The sequence below is a fragment of the Rhipicephalus sanguineus genome, chromosome 1, assembly GCF_013339695.2.
Source record: "Rhipicephalus sanguineus isolate Rsan-2018 chromosome 1, BIME_Rsan_1.4, whole genome shotgun sequence".
NCBI classification, from domain to species: Eukaryota; Metazoa; Arthropoda; class Arachnida; order Ixodida; family Ixodidae; genus Rhipicephalus; species Rhipicephalus sanguineus.
The window spans coordinates 196,992,629-197,016,985 of NC_051176.1; the positions used below are offsets into that span (position 1 = coordinate 196,992,629).

At 42.9% G+C, this 24,357-nt stretch overlaps 1 protein-coding gene across 1 annotated transcript in view; it reads left to right on the top strand.

Annotated features, from left to right (window-relative positions):
• Positions 1-24,357, top strand: part of LOC119405129 (nuclear hormone receptor FTZ-F1 beta) — a 113,409-nt gene that overhangs the window by 17,803 nt on the left and 71,249 nt on the right. The window contains exons 2-4 of the mRNA XM_037671927.2: positions 15,409-15,593; positions 17,049-17,354; positions 23,618-23,801. Of these exons, the coding sequence (XP_037527855.1) occupies positions 15,486-15,593; positions 17,049-17,354; positions 23,618-23,801 (598 nt within the window). The 5' untranslated portion in view covers positions 15,409-15,485. The remainder of the gene's footprint in view (positions 1-15,408; positions 15,594-17,048; positions 17,355-23,617; positions 23,802-24,357) is intronic.

The following is a 24,357-nucleotide window of genomic DNA, read 5'->3' on the forward strand; positions in this document are numbered from 1 at the left end:
ACCTGATCTTGCGAAACTATAGATAATCCTAATTCCACTTTGGTTCTTTTCACAGCTCGCTTTCAAAGCGACAGCTGTATATCGCCCGTAGCAATACACAGCTGCCGCTTTGGAAGTAATAAGCACCAGAAATAATAGTTTCTGGTGTTTTGTGTGCCAAAACCATGATATCATTATGAGGCACGCTGTAGTGGGGGACTGCAGATTAGTTTGGACCACCTGGGGTTCTTTAATGCGCACATAAATCTAAGTATGCAGCTGTTACTGCATTTCACTTCCATCGAAATGCAGCTGCAGTATGCGGGAATTGAACCCATGACCTTTAGCTGAGCAGTGCAACACCTATGCCTGCTAAGCAATTACGGCATGCTGCATGCAAGGCCAGTATATACGCTCAGTGTAAATATGCTGGTTCTGTTTACATTGAGCTGCGACTGAAAATGTGCCACACCAGCTGAATAAAGCAGGCGTGGTACTTACGATACGATACTTAAACTGTGGTGTATTAAATGGGTATTGACACCAATTTCGAAGGTCAGTTTACTGTGCCATATGGATGTCCTGTATACAAAGACAGCTCTGCACAAGTGTGAAGCTCAGTAAATGCTGATAAGATATTTTATTGTGACATCAAAGTCGATTTTCGCATAGCGCACCTCCTGACACCGACACTATCATGACGTCGGGCTACAGTGTCAATTCAAGTGACTTCGTGCTGTAGTATGACTAGTGGTGATGACGTTAGGCACCAAACCGTTCAATGTGGTCGCTTTTGCATCACTGAAAACATTCAAACTGGCCACTTGTGCGTTACCAACGGAGCCACGGAGCAGAACGGCTATGGAGACGTCACAATACCTTGCGCGATTATGTGACCAGAAGCTCATACCGTTTTCTGACGTCAGGGTACAGTAGGAATGGAAACTAGCTTTTAAAAACACACTGTAATTACTTTTTCAGGGTGCACTTATGCCTATCAGTACATTCCGAGGCTCTTGAGGGCTTGGTCTTCCATTTGATGCAAAAAGAAAACTGAAAAATTTCATGTCAATACCCCTTTAAGCTTACATGTATTAAGATTACACACTCACTGTAAACATCTTGGTTCTGTTTACATTGAGCTGCGACAGAAAATATACCACCACCAGCTGAATAAAACAGGTGTGGTACTCGCGATAAGATATTTAAACTGTGATGTATCAAGCTTGCATGTTCCGCTGCTGTCACATTACAAATTGGTAGCCTGGTTGACTCGGAAGGCCAACGCACACTCTTGAAAAGTACGGCGGCTATCTATTTGTTGTACTTTCAGTTCACAAATGCACTTCCCTTCCACATGAGCCTGGCCATCGCATGTCTTCAAGTTAATAGTTGACGATACTGTGTACGACAAAAATGACATTAAGATGACAAAAACCATAAAAGGATTGCTTGATGTGACGAACTGCTGTAATCCACTCTTGCCGCCTCTGCTTCTCGCACCACTTGCACGGGAAATGATAGAACCTGAACGGCGGTTTCTGGCTCTTCATTTTTTTTTCCTTTAACTTTTGTGACCGTTCACAACGCAGCAGTATTGTGTGCCCACTTGCAAGGATGATGGAGCGGCAGCCATAGCGAGAAGAATGTGAGGGAAAAGTCTCGGGAAGCAATGTGAAAACCAAACAAGTGCGTCCGCTCTGAACAACCGGTAGTTCGATAGACAGACTAATCAGTTTCAGTTGCCACGTCACCCTCCCCCTCCCCTGTATTGCACTTTTGCAGATGTGCCAGTATTCAAGTGGAGTGGCCAGAGCATATCTTAATGAAAGATTTGCGGCGTACACTGAGAATGAGGAGAAAAGTATGATCCTGCAATCCTGTCTCAAGACAGGATTTCAGGATAGGGCACTGTTATCTGTAATCTTATCCTGTCTTTAGTTTTTTTCCCACGTTCTCAGTTTGTACCACAAATCTTCTGTTATCTATGCATCAACTTGCCCAATGTTATAATCTGCTAGAGCATGGCATTGTGTATGAGGCTGGGGACGTTGTTGCAATAGAGTGCTGAAATTACACTGAACAATAACATCGAAATAAGTGGGGAACCATTGAAAAATTAAGAAGAAATGGACAAAGAAAAATACAGTGCACACCGAAGTAAAAAATATATTCAGAGAAGATGTTTCGGCTCCCGCACGGGAGCCTTGTTCACCTTGCTAGTTTGTCTAAAAATAAGGAAACCCAGCATTATTCTGGGTTATCGGTAAATGAAGCACCTCTAATAAACATTGTTTCGATCAGTTGTCATTGTTCCTCCCATTTGAGAAAAGGTGCTCGGAGGATTTAGCTATTCTAGTCTGTCTAGTGAGCTCCGTCTAGTGAGTTTTTGTTGTCTGCAGAAATGGTGGCATGTACAACATTGTCACTGTTTCCCGAACCTACCCAGCAGCTATCTATCCTTCATGACAACATTAAATAACAGCAAATGTTGTACTGTCAAGCAGTAGTGTTGTACAATCCATGAATTTCCTGTATATTGTTTGCTGTACAACAGTCTTGCTTTTTCATGTCTGGTCGGTGAAAAAAAAATTGTTTTTTTGAAAGCCAGTAGTTCAACTATTCATATTCGAAAATATTTGAAAAATATTCTGTTTGATTAAAACTTAGTTTTCATTATTCGAGTTAGCTTCAAGGTTGAAAATTTAATACTTGCTCACCCCTAGTAATTTTTTTTCTGCTGCAGGAGCTGCTGCTAAAAGCCATTTGACCGTTTCACCACTGAAACTCTAAAACCTACTTTGAAATAACAAGTAGAGTGTCATACCAATTTTCTTTATAGCCAGACATGATTATAAGGGCCTATTCATATAGGAGCAACACCAATTTGCAGAATTGAAGTGTAAATAATGCCCAGTATTTTGGCTGTGATGTAAAAGTTTTATGAATGCACTTCATAAACATTTGTGGCACACATTATTTAACCTTGACACAGACAGTGATGGAAGTGCTACGCTTACCAAGAAATCTTGATAACAAATTGTGCCGACAGCCACTTTTCACATCTATTGTGCCATTCCTGCACTGATGCTCGTGTGAGTGGTATATCCTCCACATCATCACTACATGCCTAACTCGACATTCTAAACTGTAGTGGTTATAAAAGCCTAAGCTCTCATTGTCCAAGAGGACCACCCAAGCCAATTTTCTGCCTTTGAGCTGTTGCTAGTAGTGCGAGCGCATTGGTGTGCTGGAAATGCGATGGTCAGTTCTGCCGTGTGGCGTGCTTGGTCGGCGTCAGTAGGTTATCCACATAGCATACTTGGTAGTTGCATAGGAGTGTTTGAGTTGGTATTACACAAGTAACTGACTGGTGTGTACCCCTACATATCTGGCCTTGAATTGCAGTGGTTCTTTGACGGCATGAGCATGCGATTTCGTAACGTGCTGTTCTTGCCCTTGACAACATTGGTTTTGGATGTCGCTTCACAACACATTAGTAGCTCTTGAAAGCATTTACATTTACTTCATGTTTTATATCTCATATGCATAATGTGGAATATTTTGAAATTAAAGTCTGGTGACACATTATTGAGTTGAGATGTGAAGCGCGATGCTGCCATTTTCTCAAGTGCACTCTTTTCGTACAGAGGCCCACCCTCACTCTTCTCTGTGGGTGGGGCACCTGCGTTTTGACGTTGAACAACAGATAGCATGCTATTGGCCAATAGCCGACATAAATCAAGACCAGTGGATCAGATGTGCTCCTTGCCATGGTGTGCTGCCATGTGCCAGTGCTGTGCTCCATAGTTTGCTATATTATACAGTAGCCACACTCACGCACACGAGTCACAGTGGGAGAGAGTCATCGTGTTTCATCACACATGCTCAAGGTCATGTTGCCCCCTGACGTAACTTCTTCCCTTGCCATCCCTCCCTGTGTACCTTCGAGTGCGTTCGTCGGGGCAAGAGAAGAGAGAAAGTGCTTCAAGCGTGCGACAAACCCCTGTACTTGACAGATTCGAGAAATTTTTATGGCGATCGATTCGTGGGGCAATAAACTTCAATACTGAGGTCATTCGATGATTACCTGGACAAGTGGTTCAGGACCCCTTTAATATTCACTATACATCTCACTGTAATATTTGTTAAGTGCAGTAAATTCTTTTTTTTTATGTTGAGGTCATTTGTTTGATTTTATAGGCTCCATCATGTCATATTTTAGTCATAATAAATCTTACTTCACTGCATCAATATTGCTTATCATAAATAGAGGCCGGATTTCTAGGCATTAAAAAAGCACTTTTTAGGTGTCCAAAATAGGCAGGCAGAACAATGTTTTAGGCCTCCAACGTCTTAAATATAGGCACAATCGACTTTTACACAAATGCAAATAACTTCAAAGCAAAGACGTGCGCAACCTGTATCTACAACAGGAAAGTAAGAAATATTATTGTTTATGATGACACAAAGGTGCCAACAGTTAAACATAGCTGTGCAATTGTCCTTTTTCCGGCATGCTTTGCAGAAAATGGTCTCTCCTTTTACTCTGTGGCATAGTGAGTGAAGTGTCCACTGTCGAATGAACACATTCCTGGGTCTCTTTCTTTTCGGCATGGCTGGGAAGGGCAGAGCTGGAGCAGATAGCCAGACCACTAAAAGTCCAGTATGGATGCATGCCTCGTATTGGCTGGGTTTAATTGCATAGGGACCATTTCGCCCCTCTCGGTGACTACTTTAAAAAGCAAGTTACAAACAAAACAAAAGCCGCATACAGACCGAATTTTTCTTCCTTCCTTTGCTTTCTGTGGTTTTGCATTCGCCAACCGCTTGCGCCATGTCAGCACGGCGGCGTATGCTGGCTGGCGCGTCCCGCTTCACCGGAGCTATCAGTTACTTTTCGGAAGTTGGCTGAACTAGAGGACTAGGTTGAACCCCATAGAGTTCTGAGCAGTCAGTCTTGCCCAGTAACATAAATAACGGTCTCAAACTGCACTCAAAAGTGAAACTTGAGCCTAAATATTGGTCATGTAGGCCCTGATTTTAAAACTAGGTATTTATAGGCGTTATAAAAACGCTATAAAAGCCCTTCTTAACCTTTAATTCATGCTCATATATCAAAGTGGGATGATTGGAGAGCAAAGAACAAAATGGGTATTTGCCTAAAGTCCTGTTTCTAATCATAAACATCCTGAAAATGTTTTATGTGCCCATCTTTGTATTCTTTAGTAACTTCAATCGGTGCACAATATGAATAATGAATGCAGATATTCTTTGATATCTAGTATTATCTGTAGTACATTGTGCTAATGGCACTTGAGCAAAAGGTTTTTTGCCACGAAACCTTGCTCTCCCAGCTCTAAATGGAAAGCTTACCTCCTATAAACGCAGCACAAGAGCACCCAAAGCTACTTCTATGGCTGCACAGAGCAGAGGGCTTTTTGACAGCATCGCCACAAACCACAAAGCTTGCAGCATTTGTAATTGACAGTCAGCATCATGAGTAATCACTCAAATGTTCTTGTATTTTTCATCATATTTTAGTATATATCTTTTACGGCTGCAGTGTTCTTTTAATTTCTAAGCTTGACAGGTCTCGTGGTTGCTTATGAACGACTAACTCCTAAGACGGAGGCACACCCAACACTGAGACTTACCTAAAGATATGATAAAGATTTTTGTAATGCAGAAAGAGGCTTGTTGCACTGCTTCTATAAAAGGGCTGGCCATGGTGGCTATAATAGCAGCTTTTGTCTCTTTATTTTGCCAATCCACCTCTTTCATTTTCCTGTGCTGCCCTCTGCCGTTTTGGGAGGGGTTTAGTAGGGGCCGGGAGAATCGGTATTGTGAGAAGCAAATCCTCCGAGATGAAGGGATGTTTCGGGACTTTTCAGCTAGGGGAAGGGCACATACGCCGGGGCATCGTAAAAAAGGCGGATTGCCATTATAATCGGTGAGTACCTGAACGCTAGCCCACCAGCAAATACCCTTTATAAAAATATTTTGTTATACAGGCCGATAGGTCGCTGTTGTTATGATGCAGATATGTGCCTATTATGCATGCATTTTATTTTCACTTGGGAGGTGTTTCTGTCAAACTCCCCCAAAATGATTTCCTGTGAATACTCGCATCCACATATATTTGGACAAGGTTTGCAGTGCTCCTTATAGAAAAGGGCAGTATTTGATGTTGATTTATGGATGAAAGTTGCCAGTGAATACATTTTTGACATCATGGAAAACTTTTCTAAGCATTTCAGGTATTTTGTCATTGTATGTGGACAAAGCATAGTACTACAAAAGACATACGCACAACGTTTTGTATTGCTTTTAAAGGGGCCCTGCAACACTTTTATGAGTTGTAATGGAATAGTCTCACTGTTAGAGCATGATGTTTCACGAATCGCGTGCCGCAAAAATTTTTAGCGCTTTCTCTCTCCTTTCGTGCCAGTGAGCACGCTTAAAGCTACGCAGGGAGGGGGATGGCAGAGGGGCAAGAAGATGTGCCCTTTCGTCAACATGCATCATGACCTTGAGCACTTTCTTATCCTGTTTTTCTTTGAACGCGTGGCTTACTTGCAGTATGATCGTGAGCGAGCGCACGGTCACGTGGCGACATCTCGCAGTGGCTACAGTAACTATGCAGCTGACGATACTCAAATCAGCCAACAGCCGTGGACGTGGGTATATAGCACAGAAATTTCGCTATATGTCATCATTTGTAGAGAGAAGCAAGAGTGATTTCTAAGTGATTTTGAGAATTAATTGTAAATTCTAGGCCGCGGGATGCGCTATAATGTTTGGCTCATGTGCTCTCGGGAGCCTCGACTGCCATTTGGCAGTATTTTCTGACCATGCTCAAAAAGTGTTGCAGGGCCCCTTTTAGCATGTAAATGATATTTTCTTGTTCCTTGCTTAGTATTAGAGCATTATTTTTTCATGGCAACTAGGTGTCGTGTAGAATTTTTTTGCTGCTCACTTTATTATGTGCGGCTAGGTGGGGCACCATTGTTAGGTAATTAATATTGTCATTGTTATTATTATAATTGATTGATTGATTTATTGATGTTGCTTTGACCTAGCAGTGCATGCTGCATTCTTGATGATGTCATCTTTTTATTTAATACGAGCTTATGCAAAAAGATCTTTTGCAGTGTTGTTTGCTTACATTTTGATTGCATACGTCATTCTGCACCATGTTTTCATAGACTTTTGGAGCCATTTACAGCCTTATAGTGATATGAGGTTGTAGTTATGTCACTTCATAACCAACGGTTATTGATGTAATCAGATTACTTCACTAATGCTTTTTGATTAGGCTTGCCGAATGTCGTATCCAGCGAAGTACGAATTCCAACGTCAAAAAGTAACAGTCGTTTATTTGATTAGCAGCAGCAGCAGCGGGCGAGCATGCCGACGCTACTCTCGTCTGGGTAGTGGAGCAATGATCCTCTTCCAAGCTTGACAGCTTGGTTTTGTCGCCGCCGCTGGTGACGTATACCTCGGATGACACTGCGATGGCGCTGTGGCTTATCGGAACGCAGTGCAGCTTGTAGCCGTGTCACGCAGGGCTGAATGATAGCAAGGTGGAAGCTGCACAGCATCATGCACAGAGTGTGTTGCCACAGGCTCTTTGGCATTTTGTCTTTGCTGTGGCATGCTGAAAAACACCAGTTCAGTGTTCACTGGTAGTGTAGTACGACAGACGATTTGCAAAATTGTCAGTCAGCTGAAATTGAGCTTTGCTGAGCAACCTTTTTCTTACTTCTAAAAGCTGTCAATTGCTAGACTAAGCCTTAATGTGTTGAGTAGCTACAATACTTGTTTCATGTGTGTAATGCTTTGCAGCAATTGTTATGCTTGATAATTGCTCCATGTTGTGTTTTTATTCAGGTCTTGATGCAGTAGATTGAGTCAAGTTTTGCTTGCTTGCTTTTACTTTGTGTGTACAAGGTGCTTTTTTTTTTAGACAATACAGATTTTTAATAAAAATTCTATGACAATCAGGCTCCTGTGGTTTGCGCACACGAACTCTTTGTTGAGGCAGAGATACCTTACTGCAACTAAAATGGCATTGGCACAACTAATTTACAAAAACTTGTTAATTCACGTTTTAATTATTCATTTAAGGTCAGTCATTTATATTAGAAAGTTTTAGTGCATGCTAATTTATGCAATATATCCAGTTTTTACCGTATCCAGTTTTTAAAAATCACGAAAGTTCCACGTAACTTGAGATATTCATCATCAAATTTTAAGGGTGATATTGAAACTGACGATGCCCGGTGCAGGAAACGCAGCCTCTCTGTTACGCAAGGCCGGAACTGTGTGTGAAAAAAAAGTGACGAAATTAGAATCAAGGCATGCCAAAGCAGAGTCTCACCAGGAAAATTGACAAATATCCTGAAATACACAAATAGACAGCTTATTCTTTGGAAATGATGTGTGATGCTTATCTGTTGCTTTTTTTAAACTGTAAACAGTGGCCGCCCCTGAGTTTTATGCTGCAGAGAGAAAGAAAAGGTTGATATTGTGGTTTTCTTGTGCACAGCTCGAAAGAAACAGATAAGCACCAAACACTACACGCAAAAGTAAGACAATCAGCTGGGGCAAGTGAGATGACTTGCCGCTTTTCACGAAAAGATACGGCCATGGTGCGCCTTCATTCAAATTTTGTCACTTCCTTGTCACTTGTAGTTCCAATCTGACGTAACAGAGTGGTTGTGTTTCATGCACGCCAGGCGCAATCAGTTTCGATATTGCCCTTGAATTTCGATGATGAGTATTTGAATTACGTGCAACTTACGTTATTTCGAAAAAATAGGCATGCCCTAAATTGTCATGCACTACAACTTTTAATATGACAACTACCCTCAAGTCAAGAATTAAAAAGTTAACAAATTTTTGTTCGTTAGTCACAACAGTGTCATTTCAGCTGGGGCAAAATATTTTTCTGAAATCAACAACTGCCCTCAAGTCAATAATTAAAAGGTTAATAAATTTGTGTTAATTAATCACAGCAGTGTCGTTTTCAGCTGGGGCAGAGTATTTCTGCCTCGATGTAGAGTTTGTGAGCAAAAAACGACAGGAGCCTGACTGTCATAGGTTTTTTATAAAAAATCTGTATTGTCTAAAAAAATACCCCCTGTATATATCTTCGAAATGCTTCACAGGCAGAATGCGGGAAGGTTCATGGCTTATGTGCCAGTCGCGAAGGGCACTTTCTGTTGAGACCTTTCATGTTTCTTGATCTCAAGGCAAATCACGCAATTCCAGAGGTGAAAAAGAGCTCGTTTTTATAGATCGATTACAGTTGAAGAATGTGATCCCAATCATATTCATTGTCACAATAGAAAGTGCCTTTATTGTATTGGCCTGGTTGGTGTGTTACTGAACATGGAGAAGGAATGGCTCTAGGAGCGATACAAAGACTCCTCTCATCTCCTTCAACCTTCGTCTCATTCCTAGGGCTGTTCTTTCTTCAAATTTGGTATTGCATTTACATTTACTTCTGTATGGAATAATAATTTTATATTTTTTTGTGATGTCCACCTGTTCCTCAAGACAAAAAAGAGAGAGGCATCAAATTGTTTTGCTGCTTCCATGCATTCAAACAGGCTATTAAAATACAGTAATGGAGGAAAAAAAATGCTCGTATCCCATGAATTTTTATTTGGGGATGAAGGTATTTGCCCTCTGAAGTGTAATACGCTTGTGTCTGACATGCAGTTACTGATGAAAACAGACACTGAAGCCAAGGAAGGTATAGGACATTATTTGTAGTCTTTTAACTGTATTGTAGTAAGTACAATATAAACGGGAAAAAAATTAACTTGGGACAAAAAGACAACTTGCCTCTGGTAGAGCAAGTTGTCTTTTCGTCCACTCGCATTGTATTTTTGCCATTGCTAGTAAGTGTATTTTGCCACTGTATTTTTATGCCTAATCTAGGAATACTAGCCAATAAAGCTTAGAAATGGGCACACATGCACATTGAGGCAACATCAGAGCAGCTTGTTGTAGCATGTAGTAAACTGCATAGTAAACCTGAAAGAACATTTTTTTCTCAATTGTTTTACACCTTCTGCAATCTACCAGATTCTTGTAGAACTTAAAGGCTTGATTCTGCACTCTTTCGATAGATTGGAGATGTCTCAAAAATGGAAATAAAATTAATTCCGGGTTGCATGAGGTCCATCTAAGTTTGAGCAGCTAAAGAGTGATATTTTCTACCCCTTGAAATTTATATCTGTGTTGCGTGGGATCCATCTAAGTTTGAGCACTTAAAGGGGGATTTTTTTACCCCTTGTCCCACACAGTGGTGGCGGCGTGCTGTGCAGGAAGTCACGCATTCAATTCACAGCGGTGGCACCACATTGCAACGAAGATTGAGTGAAAAACTCGTTTGCCATGGTTTTGAAAATACCTAATTCAGCGCATGATGTACAAGGCGTGGTGTGTCTTCCACCGGGCGTTTCCAATGGGTTTATAGAATTGTTCAAAATCGTCTGTAGATAGCATGATTGTAACCCAAGCTGGATTGCTCAAAGGGGTGGACATTACTTGCATGAGAAATAATAGCACATAATTGATTAACACAATTTCTATAGTGAACTATAGTCGGATACAACTTAAGAAGGCAGGAGAGGCCCCGCCCAGACGACCGAAGCACGGCTGCCGATCGCCTACGCGACTAAAGAAATAGTCCCGCTCATGCACACACCAATGCTCTCCGAAGGCGGAGCCACCAGCCGTCCCTCTCATGACGTCAGTCCCAAGTGCGCGCCCATTGGTGCAAGCTTGTGTTCATCCGCCTTTGAGAAGGAAAGGCTGCTGCCTTCTAAAGTTGTATCCAACTATAGTAATTTATGGTACCAATAACATGTTGTGAATTTTAGCCAGTGAAACCACTTGGAATGACATTAGTTTCAATATCTGCATTTCCAAAGTGCGCGGGGAAATGTATTATTGTTCTGGCCAGCTTTGGCTCACAATATATAAAAAGGCATTTTGTTAATAAAGTGTAGCAGCAATGTATTTTGTTTCACAGCACTAACTTCAAAACTGGTCTTAGTATCAAAAGTTATTCTAAGTTGGTGTGACTTGGGAAATCAGTGACATTACTTGAGTTGCAGTATATGCCTTAGACTAATTACTTAAAAAAGTTTTAGTTACTAAACCTTGGCAGACAGCCAGTTTGGCATTTAGAGCCTTTTCTGTGCAAGTAATGGTGGCTTCTTTGAACAATAAGCCCAAGGATTAGAATTGTGCTATCTGCCATAGGCAATATTAAAAAATTCTGTATAGGTCATTTTTAAACACTTAAGTTAGCGTGTATACAACAGGCAGTGTGTCTAGTCATTGACAGCTTTGAGCAGAACACAGCACACCTTTGGCATGTGGATGTGCTCCATGCTTTCACTCTGATGTTTTTCTCAGAAAAGTGAATTCTGCAAAAGCAGTGGTGTTGATGGTGGCATAAGATCTCCTGACTGCTCTTTGATGAATACCAGCGACTTCAGCTTGAATGCATGCCTACACACTCTTAAGCATGCTAGCTTTATGTTTTGCATACAGAGTTGGAATTTATAGCACCAGAACACAAGGTAAAATGCACTTCAGATTCATAAATTGTAATGGCCTGTGTGAAGAGCTCGATTCAATTTCTTAATTAAGGTTAGGTACCTAGATGTAAAAAGTTGTTTGTCGCCTTAATAAATCATGTGTTAACATGTCTGCCACTGCTGACAATGATTCGAAAGGCATTGTTTTGTTATATCAAGAAGCTGATTTGTTTACATTAAAGTCTTTGCTGAAATAACATTGCGTGTGTATATCTTGTCTATTACAATATGTAGGGTGTTACTTTTTTTTTTAGACAATACAGATATTTCAGAAATCATGTGTGGCAGATGGAGATAGCATTATTGTAGTTCTTGAGCTTGATTACTAGCAGTGGTGGATATTACTTGCATAAAAAAATCTAAATACATAATCTGCTAACTTTTTAATAATTACATCATGGTACATAATTGAATTGTGTAATTGCAGTATGGTTTTACAAAGCATATCCACTCAGAATGAAATCTCAGGGCGGCACAGATTTCTAGATACGTGCCATCAAACTTGCAGAAGGACTTACTATTATTCAAGTTGCTTTTTCAAAAGGCCTCCGTTTTGTGTATTGAAGCACGGAAGTAACAGGAGTCGCTGGTTGCAATGAGTAAATTACAATATTTGCCAGAAAGTAATTAAAGGAGTACTGACACGATTTTGAAGTGCAGCAAAACGGACGTTTTTGGTTTCCGTGGCATATAGTGTTAACGCTCTCCCCACACCGCATCCGGGAAACACGTATAAATATTTAAGTTTGATTTTAAAGTTTTCATCTCCCAGCATCTGCAAGGCAGCTTCACCGCATGGAGAGCCCTATGACGTTTCAAGTCAGCTCACTTGGTTTGCGAAATCTGGGTTCTGCATGCAGCCTAAATCACAGAAATTGTCGGAGGCACTGGATGACAGTTCACTCATCATGAACCACGTTCGACTGACAGCAAAGGACAGCAGGTGCATATTTCGTGGGTTGCAGTCTACCCGTGACGTCACGGGCAGACTTGACACGTCACTATGAAGCCGCCCTCTCGAAACCGAAACCGAAATTGCTGGTTAAAAGAAGCGGTATTAAAAATATATGCAATGCATCCCCAGGCACCACGACACTCTTTTTAGGGTTCTCGACACCCGTGCTTTCATTTAGAGCAACAACCCGAAAATTTTTAAAATTCATGTCAGTACTCCTTTAAGGGTTAGTTTATCTTGCCAAAACTAGAAGTACCAGAGCCACTTATAGCCAGATGCAACTTTAGAAGTTCGCGGCTTTTCCTCCTCAAAGGCGGGTGCACAAAAGCCTACACCAATGGGCGCGCACTCCGGACTGACGTCATGAGCCTGACTGCTGGTGACTCCGCCTTTGGAGAACATTGCCGCCTGCACGTGCAGGACTATTTTTTTAGTCGCGGAAGCGATTGGCTGCCGCGCTTTGGCCGCCTGGGCGGGGCCTCTATGGACTTCTTCAGTTGTATCCGACTATAGACATGATAAAGCTGATGCCATGACTGCATTGCATTTTGTTCAGCAACTTGAGGGGGGCACCCATGGATCCTTGTTTAAGCAAGGGAAGTAAAATGTCATCCTTTGTGAGAGTGTAGCGATTCATACAACATAGAGGAAAAGTTACCCAACGGTTAGAACAAGCCTGTGTGCATAAAGAAATGCTTTCAAACGTAGTTTAAAAAATGGCCATTTTCTTTAATCCTCCTTTTGTTCCAATGCTGTTTCATTCCGTGTGTTTATATGATGGATGTTTGGGGGAACCTAGAATGAATGAAACAATTTCATTTGTAAAGTCCACCGAAGTTGATTCGGGGTCTGCCTCAGGCCTGGCCTAGGCATCAGCCGTGAGCCCTTGGGCTTAGGTGGCTTCCTTGGCTCGCTGGACAGCTCACAGTTGTTCTAATGCAGAGTAGAGCAGAGCCTCCTCCCAGCATGCCTTGCAGTTCAAGACTGCCTCCTTGTAGTTTGTGTACTTTGTCGTCTAAGCTCGAGTAGTAATAAAATATTATTTCTGTTAAGGGTGTTAAAGGGACACTAAAGGCAAATAACAATTTATGTCAGAGTGAAAGCTCAATGTATGACAACGTCTAAAATGGCAGTGTTATCAACAACAGTGCCCTACTTACCGAAAAATTAAGCTGAATGTATCACACGATGAGCGCCACGAGTGAGACATTTTGGAAGTGATCCCGATGACGTGAATGAGTCTGAATACAATTAATCACTAGTTATCAAACTAGCTACAATAAAAAAGAACTTTCCATGCATCAAGAGACTTAATAAAATGCTGCTTGTTCGTTTCTGCTTGATTCATGTTAAAAAGAACCTCTTTGGCATTGCCATGGGGAACGGCGTGTGTGGTTCAAAAGTCGTGTGGTTCAAAAGTTGAAAGTCGAACTGCGCTTCGCCCGGCGCCCTGCTTTGCTCACGCGGTCGCATCTCAGTGGTAGTTTTGGTATCACAAACTGCCGCGTGTGTTTTGCATACTCGTGAAAGTCGCTCTGATAGAAAGTTCGACAAAATACCGCACGCATGTGATGTTGCTGGATGCCCGAATGGTGCAAGCCGCCAGTGCACGCCACCGCGCAGTTAAGGCGGGCAACAATGGGCACGGCAACAGTGATGTGCGAAATACCGCTTTCAGGTGGGTGATTTGAAGTGCGCTAACGCGATGCGGACCACTAAAACGTGATTTCATTTCAAAATAAGCACTTCCTTGGCACAAAAGTAGCACTACGAGGTTTCTGGATCGTTATTTCAACAATCAATGTCGACTTAATATTTGCCTTTAGTGTCCCTTTAACTTATGGTAAAATGGTTTTTAGTGGGCTCTTTTGAGTTTTTCTTTAAGACAGTAAAAAGCAATTATAAAGCAGTTCAGACTGGTATGACTTCTTTGATTTCAGTGTTTTTTTTTTCTTTTTCAAGAAAAGGTTAAAAAAAGCAAGGCTGAACTTGCCTTCTTGAACTTTGCATTTCAATCACGATGCTGATACACCATTATGATGTTTGGTATTTGAAACATTTGTGATATTTGGGCTATTTGTGCACAGGAAAAGTTCAATATTTCTTAGGATTGCTATGGTTGAGTCCTTGATGCCATCAGAATACAATCAAAATTTTCTTTATAAATAAACAGTTGACTAGGCTTGGAAGCAAAATTTAAGATTAATGATTCCACAAGGACCTTTTATATAAACCTCATCGTGGTGTCGCTTTACCAGTGCTTTACTAGACCTTCATTCTCTTTAATGCCATTCTCTTCGTTCTCTTTAACATTTCGACAAGCAGACTTCTCTTTTTCAAGGCTGCAAGTTGGTTGCAGTTGTAGAAACAGTTGCAGCCTTGAAGAAGACAAGTCCGCTTGTCAAAATGTCAGCTCCAGCGACACCCTGTGTTCATGAATTTTTCACCCCTTCAAGCTTACATCTTCCCCTGAACTTCTTCCTTTTTTGGAATTCTAAAACACTCATATTTAATGTCCCGTGCATGTCTCCGCACATGTATTGGGTTTCATGGTACACCACCATGTAACCTCATTCCTAGCATAACAGATTGGTTGTCTAAGTGCATATAACACATTGAGCCACATTTACACAATACAGTGTTGTGTAACATGCGACACCATAATGTGCCTACTGAACCATGTTGCATTAAATTTTGTGCCCATGTAATGAAGCATGTTATGAAGGTTTTGGTAGTTAATTGGTTTGGCTTTTCTTCGTGTAAATAGTGTTATAGACTTGATAGACACTTCGAAATGTTCTTTTAGTAGTCAGATGATTTTTGGCACTAATGACTGTTATCTTGCTACAGCTGACAGGCAGCAGTGCAAACATGGCCCTAGCCTGTGGGCAGCTGCCAGCTGAGGGCCCGGAAACGCCAGTGCTTTCATGGTGGTGCAGTGCGGCATGGAGGAAGTGCGCGTGTGCCCCGTGGCGCCCCCTCCCCCTTTGGGGGCTGCCCCCCAGGATGACGGGGACGACCCAGAGGTCATGCAGGTGAGCTGCAGCTTTCTTAATCAAATGTGTATAGCTGTCAAAACTACAGTTTAAAAAAATTACGGCAGATCCCACACATTGTGGGAATCGGTTTCACGTGAAGCAGTTGGCGATTAGTCACTGAGAAGATTTGGCTGAAAGTGCTGCTTATGCTGCACTTTCAGCCAAGTCTTATGAGGTGGATTGATGTATTCATGTTGTTCGAGTAGTTGCATGCATATTTTGGGCTTACCAAGCACGTTGACTGCACTGGCTTCTAAAGGGTGTCTCATTGATATAACGGCAGCACTTGTGTTGCAGCACAGGCATCACTTTCATTGAAACAAAGTGTAAGCAGTGTTCGTTGCCATATTCCTGCAGGGTGAGCAATGCTAAATTATAGCTTGCCGAGTCGTAGGAGTACATATGTAAGCATTTGTGTACTACATTAAAATCGCCAAACTATAACAAATGTATTTCTCTTGTTTAATCCATGCAGAGTCTCTTATAAAGTTATGAATGTCTCTTTTTGCTGTCCTGTGTTGATGTAGACCAGTGGTCTCAAGCACATGGCCCGTGGGCCACATCCATTTGCAAGTAGCCCCCTCCTCCCCCCCCCCCCCCCGTACTTGACAGTCTGTCCCATATTTAAAAAAAATTTCTTAAGTATGTTCATGAGCCTTCAACCCATAATGGACAGCTGTCCACAACTTGGCAGGCAAGGCCTACGGATGGGTTTCCCTTTGAAGTGTTTCTGGCTCAAAGGTGGTTTCATAGTGGCCCAAGGTTGCCGAAGGCCATGTTGCTCACCGCAAGAAGGGACTCTAGCCATCATCTTGCTGCCTCCTCCTTCAAAATACGAGATTTTCCCTCCCTCCTGCTTCGGGAAGAGCATTTGCTTACTATATTATATATGAGATACGGGAAGAGTCTTGTATCATATGGTAACACTGGCAGACGTTTTGGTCATTATTACCTTTCACTCCTAAACTCTGGGATAGGTCGGCTGAGGATGTATTCTGGAATGGTTACGGTACTTTCAGTTGCGTTTTTAGCTCTCCTGGAGCTACATAAGTTCTGTTGCTCTGTATCATATTAAACAGCTACAAAAACATGAAACAATATGCTAATACAAATCGTTGCTTTTAACAGAGTTGGTTGTGGGTGCCACTTTTGCTTTTTAATCGGTGACTCTGTTGCCTTGTGAATAGTTTATTAAATCAATAAATTGAATAGATAATTAATTGGTTGAATTAAATTTTTCTAAGCTGTTCTGAGGTCAGGTGAGAATATGTACTGAAAGGCTCAGCAATATTTTGGCAAAGTCTTTCGTAAGGGGCCATAATGTTCGTGGAGGAATGCTTTTGTGTTTCTTAACCAGTGGCAGTATGGTACAGGCACCGAGTCAGTATACCAGAGGGAAATGAATCCCCCGAAACTCATTCCACAATTTTGAGGATCGAATGTTGCGTGCAGGTGACTGGTGAAGGGCTGGCGGTGCACCTGCGACCCAAGAAGCAGCGGGTGAATGGGGCTAGCCAGCCAGGAGTCACATGGGGGGACAACACGGAGGAGCGAGAGCGGCCCATGTCCTGGGAGGGTGAGCTCTCTGATGACGACGAGGATGATGACGGTAGTGCCCAGGCTGTCCAACAGCCACCAGTTGCCGCAGCATCAGGGGTGGTGGTTGTGCGACCAGGAAATAGCCCAATGATGGTGGAGAGGGATGATGGGACCACATCGCCCATCAGTTTGACTGTATCCTCAGGTCCGGACTCAAAGGTGGGCATTTTCAGCTTTCTGCTCTTTGGTTGTCCTCTCTTCATGGGCTGATTTTACTAACCAAGTTCAACTTGGGGCTATTAGTTCTTACTCCCGAATGGAGAGGTGTTACTTGGCTCGTACTTGACTTCTGCCCGTCTCAAGACAGCTTTGCCGCTTGCTATAAATGACGCTCTTTCCTGTCCTCCTGTTTTTTTCTTTACCTTGGGTTGCATCCTTACCTTTTGATTGCCATAAATTGTTCTCGAACTTGCGGACAACTTGCAGATGACATGGCTTGCTCGAAGTCTATTCAAGTTTCAAAACTGCTGTGGGGCTAGCTTGAAACCGACTTTGTGCCTTATTCCAACATGGCCGCCTCTCGAATGGACGTCGCGCGGAGGTTGGCCGCTTTTGAGTTTGCTTGCCACGCCATGGATGTAGCATTTTCAGAGGTGCGTTGCCTGCCGAAGATTCAGCAACCCACACCATGTGACTGAGGAAATCCGATGGAGCTGTACGATGGAAGAAGAATTGCTTATTCACTACAAATTCACTAGAAAAGGCGTGTGACAATATCACACTATGTTGCCTCTCCAAGGCAACATAGTGATAAGGCCTGCAGCCACCGTGCTCTAGTCCACATTTTTCAGTCGATGGTGTGCCGTTCAGTTTCCCGTTGACATCACGATTATGCTTAAAAATTGGCACGGTGGACATCGTGTGAGCCTCAAAACTTGTTTTCCTAGCATACGACAACACCTGCTGTCATTTTTGTCTTGCACTGTGCTTCTGTTTCATTTTTGAATGGGAAAATGCACCCGCTTGTAGCAAAAACGCTACGAAGAAATCCGCACGCATTTAGAAGAAAACAAAGCTCCTGCTTGTAGGTGTGCAGTCCCTGGACGAGGACAAACTTTTTGGTAAATATATTAAGCTTTTCTGTCGATTCCATTGTAGCTTTGCAATACAGATTGCTGTATGAACCCTTCCTCCACTTTGCAGGCTTGCACCTCATATGCCTCTTTCATTCTCATTGTTCTCGACGAAGCTTACAGCAGATAAGATATTCTGACCCTCGCTTTTCCTCTTCCTTACCAAAAATCAGAATCTCGACCAAACCAAACAAATTGTTTGCACTTCTTACTTTCTTTAGCTGTTTCGTTGGATGGCGACACCCATATGGGTACAGACAGGGGATTTGTACACTTCGTTCCCAGAACTTGTTCCTTTTTTAATGGTTTCGCTGCCCGCTACAGGCATGCTCATAGGTGAATAGAAACGCAAGTACTACCTTGAAAAACGCTTTATACCTCGTGTAGGCAACTAGCTAACCCGGGCTGCACACATACACCTTGCGGAGTATGAGAACAAAAGACAGTGAACGAACACCACACGAACCAACCCTTGTTTCGCTTCTCTACGGCCGATTCTACGAACGCACAGCCCAAAAGGAAACTGATAAGCGTGCCGCTCTCGGGCGACCACTGAAACCAGCGGGCAACGGCCACTTTCCACAAACAACACTGCGCATTGCAGCGGCGGCAGCGGGTATCACGTGGGCTTCACATTTCGCTCGTTAGCAGTAAAAATTCCAAAATATGCTTGTAGCACTTTGCGCTGATAGGTCTTTTGAAATATATGCACGTGTTTGGCTGTACCACGAGCCTTACACAAACAATTTTATTATTAACCTCGATACCAGGCGAGCAACATGCTTCTGCATTGAAGCTCGGTCTTGACTTGACGGAGTAAGTCAGCTTGAGCGTCTATGAATAGCGAAGGCTGACTTAGGCGTTTTCAATTTGGCGGCTTGCTTTGGGCTGACTTCCTCAAGCCAAGTCGAAGCACGATCCAAGTAACATCTCTGCATGTGGGGGTGAGCATCTGCCAATGTACAGTCTTGTATACTACACAGTGGCTGCACAGTAAAACCTTGTTAATTTGCATTTAATGGGCCCGGAAAAAGATGCCCGCATTAACCGAATGTTGAATTAGCAAAGGCATCATGAAAACAAAAGGAAACTCCGATAAACAAACGCCTACTATCTCAACACACAATTATTTTTACATACAGTTGCCTCCCTTTAAAGGGACTGTCTACCATCCGTCATCACTTTTCTGTTTTGTACCGCAATAGAAGGCGTATCGTCTGACCTGTGCAACCTTGCAGCGGTTTCTCTGGAAAGCGAGTAGAAACTTTTTAACTAGAATTTTTAGATCTGCGTTCGGTCTTCTTCCATTGGCGTGAAACACGCCCACAATATACTGGTTAATGGACGCGATGACAATTGTAGTGCCGGTAAAAACTAAAACCGAAAGCTCATGTGATTTCTGTAGGATTACTTTATTTTCGCTGAACACTAATGTAATGAATGTAACAGTCGTTCTCAGCGCGCTAGCGGTGAAATGAAGCCTTATTATACGATTACAGAGCACTTCTTTTGCTGTAATCACATCTATGCGTTTATTTTAGCACTGCTGCCGCAATCCAAGCCAAGTTGATTCGTCAAAAAGAGACAATAAATGCACGCCTTCACAGTGCAGCACATGTGAGACATACTAACAACAATACAGCGGCAGAGTACGACCAGCGCGTAGAACCGCATGGCATAGCGCATGAGTTGAAGCAGACGAAATTGAAGACTGCGCCGCAAGCAGTGCCACTGGGTGCCTTTTTTGGACGCATGAGAAAAGAAAAAGCAAAAAATTACTCTCTGACGCAACCGAAAGCTGCCTCAAGTGCGTAAAATACAATTTCAAGTTATACATGTTTGTTTTTAAGCAAAATGAGTACGTGCGAGGATTTCTTGTCCTACCAGTAGATTGACCACATCGCTGTTGGGTGACGCTAGCGGTCATTCTTTCACGATTTTCAACGTCAAATTCAGTGATTCCACTTCTGCGCCAACTGCGCCAAAGTGCGCCAAATTGTATTTACTGCGCCATCCTGATAATATCGACGAAAATTGCGCCAAACTGCGCCAAAGTCTCGGGTTTGGGGGCGTCTATCACCGGCAATCGCACCGCCGGCGCGTTAGAGCATGTGCAGCTTGATCTTGGGGCTGCCAAAGTCGCAACCATGGACCAAGAATTATTCCGCTGAATAAATAGCGCACGCGCGTGCGTCCCGAGCCACGATGCCATGCACGGTGCCGATGCAGCTTCTGTTCTGCAAGTCGGCTCGACAGCAAAACGCGCTCTCCGCAGAGGCTCGTGACGTCTAGGCCTCTCGGTAGCGAGAAAGTGCGACGGCGATTCATCGGCGGACGTCGTCTGTTCTAGAAACGCTGCTGATAGCTCGTTTCAAGCGTCGCACGGCACGTAAGGAAAGCAATGTTCAGTAATAACTACATGTGTGCTGCTAAAATGTCTGTCACTTCTGTTTCCGGACATCGCGGAATGAAATCTGGGATCGCTAGTAGTATATATATGGAAGAATATCGAATTTTCCTTCCTTCGCGTTTATGGAGGAGCACGCGAACGGTGGAAACGCGTTCACACTTTTCCTCAGCTATACCGTACTTTATCCATGGATCTTCATTCGGAAGAGCTTTTTCGTAATTGCTTATACCAGCACGTCCGAGTTTAATCACTCTGCGGTAAATACCCCATAAAAGGCCCTGCCCTTTCGAGCTCACGTGCTAGAGTTCCAATTCGAATTTTTTGCTTGCTTTTTAAAAATGTCATCTCATTAATAAAAGCATATATCCTGGTCGGAGGAGCCGCAAATACGCAGCTGTCAGTAGCAGGCCCGTCGCTGACGGCCCACAGTGAAGCGGCTACCCCATATTACACGTCCGCCCCTCGCTTTCGGGGGTCAATAGCTGACGGGTAAAAAAACTCAGTTTCGCTTAAGGGCGAAGCAATGAATGCGATACCAACAAATTGTATTGTTAAACGAAGTAAGGCTAGCAGCTAACTCTTTTGGATTCGATCTCGCGTAACTCAACAAAACACTGGTTTAAGGGAATATGGCCGCTCCAGGAACTGAAGCGTTTTCTTGCTCTGAGTTCTCTAAACACGAAGTAAGCGTTGAGAGCACAGCAAGTTTACGAGCCGTCTCCTGATGCCTCGAGATAGCGCGCGCGCAAGCGACTGCGCCCTTCGAACGGTGCGCCCCCCCCCCCCTTCCGCTCCCCTGGCGTCCCTTCATGCTCCTTACGAAAGACGGGCGGGGCGTTTCCTCTCTGTTTGATGAGCAATCGACGGCAGGCCCGCACGCGGGAAGATGTTATCTCATGTGCTGTCCGTGCGACGGAGACAGACGGCCGGCTAGCTTAATCTCCGCTTCAGCCGCGTTCGTCGCCAGCGCTCGCGAGCTTTTACCCGCGGCTAGAATGCACGTGGTGATGTTATTCATTTGGTCTTTATACAAAAAATTACGGCAATGGCGACGGCAAAAATCCGCGAAGAGCGTCCATATAATTATTATCACAATAACCATTTAAAAAAAGTTGAGGAGCCATTTCACTCTGTGAAGTGGATGTTAAGCGAAGCTGTTTCGCGCATGGCAAGGAGGTGACATGGTGGAGGACAGTTTGGTATGTAAGGCCAGGTTGTTAACGTTCAATACGCAATATTAATGCGAAAGCATCAGATGCTTTAGCAAACACGAAAATTGACCGTCGGCGGCGTCAATCGATTGATGCAAAAAATAATCATGTGATAGCATCATCATCACGTCATAGATCGTCAAAACTTGTGACGTCATCATGGCGTCATATATCGTGATGTCACGTGATGACGCCATCACGACATCGTCGCTATACGTTGCTTCCGTAATCGGTGCGCCGATCATGGTGCTACTGCAAAACCAAGTGAGGTGCAGGTAGCTTGCAGAGAAGGAGGGGGAGGATCAACCCGTCGATCGAGAAGAAAAAGAACCTGGCTTTCGTCTAGGAGTTTTCTTAGGGGAATTCATTAGGGACAGTGTGGCTCTTTGGTATTGAGGCACTGGTGTACATCACGGCGTTTGTCTACAATGTCTGCTGATAACCACATAGATGTATTCAGATTGTTATTTCATAAAGCGCAATTTTATTGATCTGGTATTCTGTTTATTTGCTAGTGTCGAAAATAATCGCCGAAGAGGTTAATTCAGAACACTCAACTGCATGAGCCCTTATTTTTTCATTAGCGAGTGAAGTATGGAGTTTTCCTGAGATGACTTTTTTCATGAGATTTGCAATGAATCGAAATATTTTTAGCCTTCATAAGAGCCCCATAATAATATTCAGGTGCTTGAATGTTATTGCAATATGCTACTGTAGTGCACTCCAGGATGTAAAATTTGCTGCTCCAGAGTGCTCCCAGATGCAAAATTATCTGCTCCAAAGTGATCCAAGATGAAAATTTTGCTGCTCCAAAGTGCTCCAAAAGGGAAATTTTGCTGCTCCAAAAATTGCTTCAAATCAGCAGTCCTCGGTAGCATCACTGCAAATTAAAAATCTAATTCCTTTTTTATGGGGCAAAAGCATGCTCGTTGCCGCCGATGTGACGAATGATCTTCTCATTTTCACCACAATCAGAAAAAAATTTTCCGAGCGGTAGACATTCCCTTTAAGATGAACTGAAAGGGTCCACGAAAACTTTTTTGTCTTATTAGAAGTGCCTCCCAAAAAGACATGACAACTTGTCAAGTGCATCCAAATATATTTGCATTTAGAAAGGGGGCAAAATACATTGTCAATGAAAGCTGGGTGTGGATGGCATGTGAAACTTTCAATGGTAGTTACGTTATTTACTCGAATTTAGACCGGCCCCAATTCTAAGCCAACCCCCGAAATTCGCAAGGCCAGAAAAAAAAAAAAACTTAACCATTGTACTCGAATCTAAGCCGAACCCCCCCCCCCCCGCACGCACACACTTTCGCACATCGTTTTTTCGGAAAAAACATCGGCTTAGAAGTATGTTGTTTTGGTTATAGTGTGGTACTGCTTATAGTGTAGATATTTGCGACTCTGGCAGCTATGTAGAAGTGGTCTATAATGTAGTGTTTGCTGGAACATCTGCTTATGAAACATGTCACTAACATGTCCATGGACGGTAACAATTCTCAAGGCACACAACTAATGGATTGCCACACATGGCGGTTAACACAAATGGTATGCCATCAAAGGCTAAAATGTTGGAAGGGATGACCAGGGACATTGCAAAGCCTCTTTAATGCATCCTTTTTTTTTCCGTAATTATTCAACATAGCATCATCTGGAACATCTGTGTGGAAGTTGAGATGCAAATGCGTGTTCACTTTTTTTTTTTCTTTATTCTCTCATTTCTAGGGCAATGGCACAAGTGACAAGTGTATTTCTCGTGTGAACCTGCCAGACAAGAGCTCTTCCAACCATGTGATCACCTATGTGGCGCCTGTCTCTCCTGCACCGTCCACACCATATGGCAGTGTCACACCAACAGTTGTACCTGCTTTCCCTGAGCGTCAGCAACACACCCACAATAGCTCCTTTGGTATGTGATTTTTGTACAATTATTTGTCCATTGCTTCCTTTGTGTGCCTGCTATTGCACTTTGTGAGAACAAAGCCTTCTTCGCCTGCCCAAATGCATATTTGGCATAGCTAAAATACTGCTAGGTCACTTGTCTTGTGAGATGTATTTATGGATATATATATACTAGAGGATGCACTCCTATGCCAAATGGGATTCATTGTGCTGTTCATTTACTTAGCGTAAATAAGTACTTGCCTTCATTTGAAAGCACAGAAACTAAGTATTCTAATACAGCATAATTCACATCTCTGCGGTGGGTACAGAATGCACAGTGCACCAACAAACATTGTCTAAAATGCGGAGCACTTGCTGCCAGAGTGGGACTGCCACCATAAGGGAAGATGTTTCACAGAAGTACCACTACTTTTGTTAAGCCCTGTAATGGTGCCTAAATTTAACCATTGATAAAATTCACTGTGCAGGCCTTTATAGATACTATTTACCTACTGTTGGGGAGAAGACATTAGTTGATTGTGTTTCAATTTCATGGTCGAATGTTGGCCCACTCAGCCTTT